This window comes from Helicoverpa zea, chromosome 28 (genome assembly GCF_022581195.2).
Source record: "Helicoverpa zea isolate HzStark_Cry1AcR chromosome 28, ilHelZeax1.1, whole genome shotgun sequence".
NCBI classification, from domain to species: Eukaryota; Metazoa; Arthropoda; class Insecta; order Lepidoptera; family Noctuidae; genus Helicoverpa; species Helicoverpa zea.
Genome location: NC_061479.1, coordinates 2,878,407 through 2,890,843, shown reverse-complemented (window position 1 = coordinate 2,890,843; position 12,437 = coordinate 2,878,407). Strand labels below are relative to the sequence as shown.

Sequence of the window (12,437 nt, the reverse complement as noted above, 5' to 3'; positions counted from 1 at the left end):
TATAAATGGCCAGTTTACTGACAAAGTCTCTGATAAAACTGTAACTATTGATTTCACAGGTCTCGTATAGCAAAAATATCTGGAGAAAATTATAAGCAGCTTTTGTCTATCAGACAGTTTTAACTATCTGATAACTTACTGACACTTTATTGGTAACCAGTCTTATTGAGTGAGCTGCAAGTTTGCCCTGTCTCCTTGCCCTGGTAACCAGTGAAATCCCGGATTCACCAATATTATATCAATATAAACTCACGCTCTCCAACTGCCTCCTCGTCTCCAATATCCTCCTGTTGAGCTCCTCCCTCCGTCTTGCGGCCTCGGGGTCGGGGGTGCGAGGGGTGCGGGGCGCCGGAGACGGACGCGGGGGAGGCGCGGGGGCGCGGGATAAGTGCTGCGCTGATAGCGATGTGTTCCCTGAGGAAGAGGGGTTATTTAGAAGTCATTAAAAGGCAAAGAAATTCTTGCGAGGATGGCTCAAAATAAATAGCAGTCAAATAAATATATAACGAATTTAAATTAATCGCTTTTACTTAGAACTTTAAAGTCGATTAATAAGTCCTGAACAAATGAGTCATCTGGTTAATCTTTTTGCAACTATGTTGCGGTTGGCATCCTATTTTATATGCACCTATATATCAGTTTACCACGGGAAGCGACTGTCTATCTCACCTCCTCAACACAGTTACCCAGGCAACTACACGTATGACTGTCGAAGATGTTCAAATGCCAGCCGGACCCACCACTTTAAAGTGCATAGATGCAATGCATCTCGTCATGACAAGATACCGCAACAAACGTAGCTTAACCTTATGATCGGTCGGCTCATACGGCAGTTACGTCAGTAGCGTGAGGGAGTGTCAGACTCTTACTGACTAAAACCCACCATGTTCCTTCTGAAGCCTTTTATGTACCAGGGCTGCGGTAACTCCTTCGAACAATCCCTCAGCCCCGGCAGGGTTTGGCCCTTCTAAGCCCTACTGGGGACAGTGACACATACCTCCAGTGAGTGTGGCATCCATCTCAGCGCCACTGAGGCTGTCGAAGGCCGACTTGATATACTTCTCGCGCCGCCCCGCCGTGTCCAGTGACTCACACGAACCGGAGAGTGGATTGCGTTCTGTGTTGTCGCCTGATGGCGTTGAAACCTGTGGAGAAACGTTACATAAAATAAAACAGTTCAGCAATAAAAAAAAAGTTATTTTATGCAAACAGGCCAATGGGTAAATTTGGATTAGTCCAAGTATCTTATGTCCTCAGGCTTAATCCACTTTTGATGTAGAGATAAAAGGTGCAAATACAGTTTCATTCTTCATGTCTTTTGATGTAAAATTCCAACTTCCAAACTCCTGTTTTATGAAAAAATCTGGAATCCCAAAAATCTGTCAAAGGAATTAAACCAAACCTGTAAAAAGGCGTACCTAGGCCTAAACTTCAGGATCACCGATCTCCGTCCACCGCTTAGAGCGACGCATTGATTCCCGAAGCTCTTCAGCGTATACCAGCATACTACACATTACCTCATCATCATCAGAGTCCTGAGGAGTGCCGCTGAGCTTGGCGTGAGGGGGGGGCAGTTCCAGCCGCGCCTCTCCCGTCCACCGCTTAGAGCGACGCATCGATTCCCGAAGCTCTTCAGCGTCCATTGCGTTTACCATGAATTCGCTGTGGAAGGTAAAAATAACTATTAATATAATGAAGAAGAAACATTTTTGGCCTTACTACAAAAACTTTAACCCCTGTTTTACACTTGTCTAAAAAAATTTTGGCTGCAAAATGAACCATATGTCAACGTCATAATTTGAAATTTTTTTAGACAAGTCTTAAACTGACGTTTAAAAGTTTTTGTGGTAAGACGGTTTATACCTATTTAGTAAAGGCTCCAAAGCTACTGTACCGATTAGAAATTTTTTTTTCATTGTTGGGAAGCCACATTATTCTCGAGTAACTAAGGTTTTATTTTATTTCAATGCGGGAAGAAGGAGTTCCCCCGGGACTGCGGGAAAACAGCTGGAAGCTTACACATAAGGATAAAACACTGGCTACTGTTTATACGGAAACGTGTGAAATCGCCGGGAACAGCAAGTATATTTTAAAAGAATGCAAAACTGCACAAAAGAGTTATATTTTCAATAGATAGATTAATATATGAAAAACTTTTACTGTCATCAATACTCATGTGACTAAAAACACAGTGCTATCTAAAATTCAACCTTCCTCCAACGACATAAGGTCCAAACTCCAACTTACCCAGGCGTCTCATCATCATTATTGCCAGGATAGTAGGTAGTCCTGTTGCCGCGCTCCGAAGACGAGGTCCTCTCACCATCGGAAATGTCTTCTATATCACCGTCGTGTTCTGTGGACTCCTGGTCCTGGAAGTGGTGGAAAATTCTGGGTGTTAAAGGGAGTAATATTGTGTGATGATGTTACTGGCACTCATCTGCATCCAGTCAAGACTGGAAGCCGATCACAACTGGCAAAAAGGCTAGACAGAAGAGATGATGTTAACTAGTCAAGTGCCAATCGATAGTAAAATGGATTGGTCGATTAGTCATCTGCCTAGCCTTTTCCTAAACTTAGGTTGGTTTCCAGTCTTACTGCTAGCATCTGAGTACCAGTGTGACCACATGAAGCGACTGGCGATCTGACCTCCTTAACCCAGTTACCCTGGTAACCCGATACCCCTTGAGTAAGAGTGGTTGGCAAACATGAAAGTTCTACCTATATGTTAGGTTATGATTCACGAAAAAAGAGAAACCATGGGATTTCTTGTAAACTTTTTTCTCTTAGCTACTTTTAAAAGAACCACCCAAAGTACATGTTATTTATATCTAACTTTCCCTAGTCACTTACCTTAATCCACCCAAAAAAGTTAATAATAAGGTCCAAATTCATCGATAACATAAACGTAAATCTTAAAACAACACTAACATTTTTTACATTCAATTTCGTAACAAACGGCCGTTTCAAAATCAAAATCTTTTTATTTCACATAGGCCTTTGCAGGCACCAATGAAACGTCACATTAGTTGCACGGTTCCAAAACGTTTACGATATCGGTGAAACTGGATCCTTCAATAAACAAAAATTGTAAGCACAAAAGTGAAAAGTAAAAATTAAATAAGAAACAAAAAAATCAAATCGCACCTCATACTTAAAACTGCCGAGCGACGAATCGTCGGTGTGATGTCGCGTCCGCGTCTCAGTCGCGCGACTTTTCGACAAATTAATCGTAACCTAACGTCGACAAACATAAAACAACATAAATATAGGTGCAGAACATTAAAATACGGGTTTTTGAAGAATAATTATGTTGACATAAAATTAATATAGACTCAGATCCGCGGTTTTACTCGTATCAAACAGTAATGTATAAAAAAGTATTCTTTAATTGCATTTGACGCAGACGCGCCCTGTCAGACACAGACATAATTAATTTTATTCTTGGATCCAATTTAATCAAAAGTTTAGAAAAATCTTTTCATAAAACATTTATCATAATTATTCTTCCTCTATATACATGCAAGTAGTAAAATGCGTGTAAATTTAATATAATTCCGTCAAAAAGTCATTATTTTATCAAGTTCAAAATAATAATAAGTTAACATAAACAGTCAAACAGATAAAACAGCTAATCAGTGAAATTGATATTCTTGACGGAACCATTAAAAAATCATAAGTTTAGATAACATAACAGTTACGGCAAACACACAAGAAGCTCACAAAATATAGCATACAACACAATGCAAAAAGCCATGCGAATATAACGCTACACCCGCACACTACAAACTTTTAGTCGGCCGATAGTTTGATCGGGCTCATAAATCATCAATAATAATAATCAGTATGAAGATGAATCAAATGGTAGTACGCACATTATAACGACCAGGTATATGACCGACAAAACTTTTTTATTGGTATTTATGATTACCTACCATTAGGCGAAATATCGGCCGAAAGTCAAATCTGCAGGTTGCGGGGGTCTCTTTATAAATAAACATGCACATAACAACATAAACAAATGAATGTACTGCAATATTAGCAGTTGCTCATTCCTTCTCTGAAATCAACTAATCTGTTCTGCTACAAGGACTGCGGCATCTTCTCTTACAGAGAAGGCGGATTGGTGATTAGACACTGCCAACTCCAAAAGAATGAAATACGGAATCTAGACTCAAGAACTGTAGCACAAATCAGCAGTACCTAAGTACCTTGACAGCCATTTCCAAATTCTTATTATATACCCCCACTCTCTGGTCTCTTCGTACTCTTTTAGCGTGTTTAAAAAAACTAATTTTAAAATACAAAAAAAAAAAGCGAGAAAATTACCGCTTCGTTTTATTTAAATAGCTCTCATACTAACAAAGACTATGATGTACTGCATCTATGTACTTTTAAAACTCCAACAAATATCGCGTGGACAATATCTATGTATAAGTACTAGCGAAACATCACACACAGCTAATGACATGTGATGAATATAAAAAAATGAATTGCAATGAATTGAAATGCATTGCGACAACAAAACTTGATGATGAACATCTAAAATACAGTCAAAAAACATCACAAAAGCCATACAAAATGAAAAAAAACAGAAAAAAATGCAAAAAAAATAGAAAAAAAAAACCTTTTCAACCCTCGGAGATATTGTGAGAATATCGTATGTTTTTCTCATGGTCGCATCGAAATTCCTGAATAATGCTTCGACGCGAGGCAGTTGAGATAGATTCAGCGATTTCGGCCTCTATTATAATTCACCATAACCAATTAAAATGGCCTATTTTTTTAAATCATTTTTACCCTTTTTTTTTCAAAAAAAAAATATCTCCTTTAATTTTTGAAAGTCGTTAGTAAAAAAATCCAATTCAACTGGGTTTTTAGTAAAATTTAGTTAGGAGGGTAAAAATAAAGAAAAAAATAATTAAACCATTCATAAAAATGAAAAAAAAAAGAGAAACAAGTTAAAATATAAGGGAACAATATGTATGAAAATATGATGGCGTTTGTACTAATATAAGAAACATTGCTGTCAAAATTCGTAAAAAAATTATTTACTGATACCGAATACTGAAAACTACTAGTTTTAGAGTCTATAAGCTGAAGAATCTAACCTCACAAACTCCATCATAATTCACAAGTAAAATAATAATAAAAAAAACATTCAACAGCAAAAGTTACTAAATTATTGTTATCGAGTTCAAAAGTCGTAAATTTTTTTAAACCTTTTTTAATAAGAAACAAAATATAATATCTAAATTATTACTTAATTATGTAGTTCTTGAAGCAGTCAATTGCACCAAATTATTCCTTTCCAAAAATAATTTGGCTCAATTCTTTAATAAATAACCAATAATTTTTGCCGCCGACTGTACACATAGTAAACGTTTTCAAACTACCAACACCACACCATCACCGTATGAGTGATTGCACATTACAATGTTATTTACTTAACGATGACTATTCCATGGGTATAACTTATGTTGCCGATGTAAAATGTATCAAAGGCCTCTGCCTCGAATTTTGCGGGCAGCGGGGCGGCAGCGGCGGCGGCGCGGGAGCGGCAGGATCTTACGCGTATAATCAAATGGACCGGCCCTCGAATACAGCGGCGCGGGCGCGGGCAACGAGCGGTGCACTCCAGTCAAGCGGTGACCGCCCGCGCCGCCGCCGCTGCCGCCCCGCTTCCCGCAAAATTCGAGGCCGAGGCCTAAAGAGTAATGCTTAGAGACCATATTTGAATAACATTATGTTTGCCTAGCTATGGCCTTTAGACTAGGTTTTGGTTAAACCCAGGTATCAATAGACGAACCGACTTCCAGACTAACCGGATGCAGCTGAGTACCTGTGTGCTACATGGAGCGACTGCCTATCTGACCTCCTCAACCCTGGTACCCGGGCAACATCCCCTTGGTCTCTAGACATCAATTATTGTCTCAAGATAAACCGTCTTATATAAATTATTGAGCATTTTATATATCTCATTATTTCTTATAGCCATAGAATATCCATCATCAGACATAAAACTTGTGACTGTGGGGTTACTAGATCCTACCTGTATACAGTTTCTTTAAAAAAGCTTCCTTTTCAGCTTGTATCTAATATACAGTTAAATTCTGGTATACTTCTATTAATTCTTTTACCACTTGTGAAAGCTTTCATTACCTGCTAAAATGTGATTTTAATTAAACGACCCCTCTTTTATTATCCTAATTACTATCACTACCTCCACAAAAAACATAAAAATACACATTTATATCAATATCTACCAAACCTCAATATTTTTCATATAAAACGACTATATCAATACATTAAAACCTAATATATTACTCATGTAAAATACAAAAATACCCCCCACAGTCACCCCCCTACACACAAACACACAGACACACAAACAAACACGTTACTAACCTGTTTGACACTAGTGGCGTCTTTTCTCTTCTCTATGTATCGAGTGTCGGTGCCGCTGTCCAGTGAACTGTCTTTGGAACCGTCGGAGTCACCGCGTTTTTCTGAAAAATATATAATCATCATTATTATAAAATTCCAATTGCAAAGTTTCACAATCTTCAAGCTTAGATCTCATTGTTAGGTACTTTAGTATAGTACTGGCCTACACATAGTTTTAGGCTTTAGTAAATTAAAAAAAAGTTGGGCTAGGTTAATAAACAAGCCATTTTCCATTTGAGCAAGCACTTAACTAAAGGTAAACCCTCTTGATAGGACTTTTTTCACAAAAACATATTAAACAAATAAACTACTGTATAAAGTTGTGTTTCTGTTATTTTTGTATTGACTTTGATAGCTGCATTTTGATTTAAAATAAAAATTTATAACAAGATTTTTTTAGCTTTAGTTAAGTACCTTCACAAATGGAGTAGGAGTTAGATACCGAGTCTTCTTCCTCGTCTTAATTTTTCATATCTGTGTTTAATTTAAGGTGAACTATTTAGTGAGTTTCAAGTAGTTTATTGTTACCTGTATTAGGATTAATCCTAGTGGCCCACTTCCCTCTAGCGGGCGGGTCAGGTGCGGGCGATTCGCCGGCCACCGCTTCGTCGCCGAGGCTTTTCTTAGCCCACGTCGGCAGACGCCCGATGCGGAGACTGGAGATACGAGGAATAAAGATTAGTACAGAAAAAGGATATCATTTACTTAGCTTATTCATAACTATGGCGTGATATAACATCGACAAGCTCCAAAAAACATGCCACATTTGAATTATTAAGTATCTTATTTTTCTGTCCTAGTTTACTAGATTTTATTATTTGTTTTGATGATGAAATATGGCACAGAGATTAGAGAGACCTATCTCTGTCTGACTATGTAAGGTACCTTTGTGCTTTTTATATCCCCTAGTTCTAATTACCCTAGGTCAATTATATAAAAATAGCTTTTGCACGCGGGTTCAGCGAAGCGCGTCTCGTGACACTCTGCATACCTAGACAAAGTTAAGGCTTTTATCCAGGTATTGAAAACAGTTATCTCAAGGCGGAGTTACTATCGCTAAATTAGCATATTATATTTTCAAAATAATTGAAAATAAAAAAAACCCACGTATAATCAGGTACAACGGGAGTAGTGAACTTATTCTCTTCGTAAGGCAACTCCCGCGGCGGCGACCCGAAGTGGGAGTCACTCTCGCTGTCCAAACCTGACATGCCGTTACTGGGGGCTGTGACTTTCCTGAAATAAATAATGTTGATTTGTAGTGATAATATGATAATAATGGCGTCCCGGCTGATTATCAGCCAGGGCGGCTGATGATCAGCCAGCTGCGCCGTATTATAGTTCAGGAGCATTTGCTCGGACACAGAAGTCCTCACTACTCATTCACTGTCGGAATCATGACAAGTTCCTCCGTATTTCGAAAGGCACTATTTCTAGTTCCGGCTGTCATTTGAACATCTTTGGGAGTTGTTACGGATACTCAGAAAACAAAGAAACAACCAATGTTACTAAGAGTTTACCCAGGTAACTGGGTTGAGGAGGTTAGATAGAAAGTCGCTCTATGTGACACACTGGTACTCAGCTGCATTTAGTTAGACTGGACGCCGACCCCAACATATTTGGGAAAATGCTTGGCAGATGATGAAGTGGCCCATTGGTACTCAGATACTTCTATAGAACCCGGTCCTCTAAGGAATCGGCTAGGCAGATACTCACTTGCCCTGTCGTATGGCCTGCTGAGCGAGCCTGGCTCTCATGGTGACGACCATATCATGTGGTACGCGCCACACGAAGATACATCCATCTCCTGAAGCTGATATCAAATGCTGGCAGTCAGGGGTGAACCTGGAAATTTAGGAATTTGTTAATTTTGAACCTATATACTATATAGGTTAGAAATTAACAAATTCACTACTATATACTACTATATAGTATATAGTAAGGTCTAGAAGAGGAATCGGTCGGATTAACACGCGGAAGGTTCCGTTCCATGCCGTTATTAATCGACCTAAAATGATCGGCAAAACATCGCGTTTGATGTATGGAAGTTTCCTTAAATGTTTATAATATTATAATAATAGTATCTATAAAGAGATAACAGAAAAACATCATCATCTATTTAAATCCTGTCTGACTATCACGGTTAATAAGAGCGAAAACATAAACCAGCTGTTCCCTGCAGTTCCAAATGCGGTCCGTAAGAAACTATTTCTCGTACCAGGATAAAAAGTAGCCTATATCCTTTCTCACAGCGCTTATACACTTGTACATTTTCCGCTCGGTTTTACGAAACAACACACTGAAAAATCGCTAGTGTGAAACCACTGTTAATCTCTATCCGTGAACCAAATGTCATTTAAATCAGTTCATCACCTTTGGCTTAAAATTTCGACATACACGATATCAAATACACAATTTGCATTTATAATAATATGGAAAAACTAGCTTCCGCTAGCGGCTTCGCCCGCATGGTGTGTTGATAAAAAGTAGCCTATGTGTTAATCCAGGGTATCACCTATCTACATACCAAATTTCAATCAAATCGGTCCAGCCGTTTTGCGTGATTGAATAACAAACATACATCCATACATTCTCACAAACTTTCACATTTATAATAGAAGTAGGATACATACTTAAGTCCAGTAACGATTTCGGAGTGTCCGTACATGGTGGCCATACACTCGCCGGAGTAGTAGTCGTACACGCTGAGTATCTTGTCCGTGCTGGATGTAGCTAGGTAGATGCCGCTGTTGTCTAGCGCCACCTAGAACGTAAGTAAATAGGGTTAATTTAGTGGTTTTAATTAATTAGTATGGTATTTGTGTTGTAAATAAAATATTGGGGATGTGTTTTTGAAATCAAACCATATCAAAGTAGTAATTATTTCAAAATATGCTGAAAAACAGCACTTTTTGAACGTCAAAGACAAGATGAGAAAACCTCCAAAAATCCTTAATGCTCGCTTTTACTTTTTGGTTTAGCAAAACATTAAAAAATATAGAATCTGAACTTCGGGTCACTTTATTTGATGTCGTTAGTTATAAGTGAAGTAGAAACAATTTAGAGGTAAGATTCCAAAATGAGTTGAATCGATATAAAATAATCAATACACATAATTTATAAAAATCTCGTTTTAATTCTTACATACAGTTCGATTATCTCAAAAAACGATAAACCCAAAGCAATTGGGATTATCAACGGTGCTCGAGAAGGAGTGGGGGCTAGACAGATGATTGAATCTAAATACATACCTTTATTAGCGTTCCATCTTCAGCCGTAGTGCCCCTAAACGTCTTCGTATGCCGACCGTGAGCGGCACTATATACTCGAACATTGCGGTCCTGAAAAGTATATGAAAAATATTAATTAATTGGAGCCCAGGCCGATTGTCAGCCACGGCGGCTGTTGATCAGCCTGCTGCGCAGGACATATTATAGTGCAGGCACATTTGCTTGGTGCACTCACTATTCCTTCACTCTCATAGCGCGATGAGAAAACCCAAAACAATTTCGGTCTAACAATAATCTTTTTAAAAATCTTTTTAGGAAGCGTACCTATAACCAAAATTAACAATGAAAATAAATATTACAAATAACTGTTACTAGCTGCTTCTCAAGGTTTCACCCAAGTACCATGGATTTTTTTCCACACTCGGAAAAAATATAGCCTCTATGTCACTCGGGGACTGTGTACCCAAGCTATGCTATCCACTAGTGAAAGATTTTTCAGCAGTTTCGGAGACCAACCAAAAGACAAAAAATGACCTGTTTATTATACTAGCTTCTGCCAGCAGTTTCACCCGCATCCCGTGGGAACCTCTGCACGAACCCGGATAAAAAGTAGCCTATAGCCTTCCTCGATAAATGGGCTATCTAACATCGAAAGATTTGTTCAAATCGGACCAGTAGTCCCTGAGATTAGCGCGTTCAAACAAACAAACAAATAAACAAACAAACAAATAAACAATCAAACAAATAAACAATCAAACAAACAAACTCTTCAGCTTTATAATATTAGTATAGATTACAATAGATATCGTCAAAGTAATACTTACTTGACAAGCAGTAAGTATATGTCTGCCGCCCGCATCTACTTCCATATCGTAAAGTGTAGTACGACCCGAAACGTTCTGACCTCGCTGGAACTGATAGCCGCCATCTTGTGACTGAAAAGGTGAGACAAAAATAATATATAATATAACATAGGCAAAGTTTTTAACATTTAAGACTAGCACATTCTCTTTAAATAGTGTTGCAAGGGAAATTCTTCTAGCACTAGGCTAGTATTAATGGCATGAAGAATGGTTCCGTTCTCAGTGGTTATAATCATCGGCACGGATATTGAGCCCTAACCTTCACCTGCGCAGAAGTGATTTATTGGTTTATTGGCTTATGTGTACAGTGCGCAAAGCGATCCCCACTCTTCCGCCGAGAGCTCAATATCCGCGCCGATAATTATACTTCTTGTGGAATCAGCTAGTTATCTTTCTGATATCGGTCCAGCCGTTTTTAAGATTAGGCACATAACCCGATTTTTTATGTTGTTACTGTGTATACATTTATAGAGAAAAACCATTTACAGGCATAAAAACTATATCATTTACAGACACAATACAGATAAAATGTGTGTGCCAAAAATTCATTGAAATCATTTTTTATTTATTGTGTATATGCTGTGACCATACAAGCATAGAAAGTGCCCCAATCTTATTCAAAACATTTTTTATTTATTTCTGTAGATATAGATTTAAATACTTAAAAAAACTCACATGTCTCAACTGCCTAAACAATATAGTTTTGTCCGCCCCACAAGACACCATCTGCAGTCCAGCGCCGGAGCTCAGGAACCGCACCGCCGTGATGGAAGACGAGTGCTCGTCTAGTGTCTGCATTATTTGGTAACCCTGGAATTAAGGAGAAGAATGATTATGACCTTGACCTTGGAATGCTTAACTGTGAACTTGACTAGGACACAATGATTGTGTATTTAAGATATGAAGTTTTTTATAACTATAAACTTGGAACTCGTGTATCAACCGATCTTGTCTTGCCGCATACTCTAAACACAGCACTTCAGCATCATGTCTAAGAAAGCGCCGGTTGCGGCGTGAACCCACACGTTACCGGGGCGGTCTTACTATAGGTACATTATTCAATCTTGGCTCGCCTTTATGACCGTCATATTTGACCTTGACCTTGGCAGTTGACCTTGAACTCACCCTATCCACTTGAAAAACGTGTATCAGCCTATCCCGACTGGCAGAAGCCAGCAGCCTAGGTCTTGCAGCGTACTCCAAGCACAACACTTCAGCGTCATGAGCTTCTAGTGTATGTAGTAGAGCGCCGGTGGCTGCGTGAACCCACACGTTGCCGGCGCGGTCTCCGGCCGCCACGTGTTGCCCGTCCGGAGATACTCGGACGCATCTGTGGAGGGAAGGTATAGGATATCAATTCTTCAAACAATACAATATTTGATCAAAAGTTAGGAAGCCAAATGGTGGCCCGACCTTACGAGCCCTTTTACACTTGCGAATTTAGTCGTATGTATACGCTGGTTCTTTTAGGTATGTAGAAACATACAAACATCGGAATTGATAACCTCGTTTATAGAATGTCAGTTCAAAATCTCATACCAGGCATTATCGCTTATACCACACCAGTAGTAAATTGTTTGGCGTTGACGCGAAAAATCCACTGGTGGAAAGCACTTTGAAATAGCTGCTTGCCAATGCGTAGACTTAAAATTTAATGCAAAAGAAGTAGTGCCCTCGAAACACGAGAGAAACCACGTAAAACATCCAATTCAAATTAACATAAAACATAACATACCTGACTCCAGTCTTATCGTCGTAGGACTTGGACTTATCCTTATCATTAGTGGCCGTGAGGTCGACATCCTTCAGGAATTTCAGCTCGGGGTCTATGTAGAATATTTTGTTCAGCTCCTGCAAATAAAACACAAAATAAATGAGTGTTTTTGAAGAGTGTTAG

The 12,437-nt window shown here is 38.8% G+C and overlaps 1 protein-coding gene across 6 annotated transcripts in view; it reads right to left on the bottom strand.

The window, feature by feature from the left end:
• Positions 1-12,437, bottom strand: part of LOC124643855 (mitogen-activated protein kinase-binding protein 1) — a 61,703-nt gene that overhangs the window by 18,993 nt on the left and 30,273 nt on the right. For 4 of the 6 annotated variants that reach the window (XM_047182972.1, XM_047182974.1, XM_047182970.1 and 1 more), the window contains 16 exons: positions 12,276-12,391; positions 11,666-11,870; positions 11,216-11,350; positions 10,502-10,612; positions 9,699-9,788; positions 9,081-9,211; positions 8,164-8,292; positions 7,555-7,683; positions 6,976-7,103; positions 6,409-6,509; positions 4,628-4,744; positions 3,148-3,237; positions 2,248-2,372; positions 1,518-1,662; positions 998-1,145; positions 254-414 (listed from right to left, as the gene is read on the bottom strand). In XM_047182972.1, coding sequence (XP_047038928.1) covers positions 254-414; positions 998-1,145; positions 1,518-1,662; positions 2,248-2,372; positions 3,148-3,237; positions 4,628-4,744; positions 6,409-6,509; positions 6,976-7,103; positions 7,555-7,683; positions 8,164-8,292; positions 9,081-9,211; positions 9,699-9,788; positions 10,502-10,612; positions 11,216-11,350; positions 11,666-11,870; positions 12,276-12,391 — 2,061 coding nt within the window. The remainder of the gene's footprint in view (positions 1-253; positions 415-997; positions 1,146-1,517; positions 1,663-2,247; positions 2,373-3,147; positions 3,238-4,627; positions 4,745-6,408; positions 6,510-6,975; positions 7,104-7,554; positions 7,684-8,163; positions 8,293-9,080; positions 9,212-9,698; positions 9,789-10,501; positions 10,613-11,215; positions 11,351-11,665; positions 11,871-12,275; positions 12,392-12,437) is intronic. The other 2 variants (XM_047182973.1, XM_047182975.1) reach the window with 2 other exon arrangements.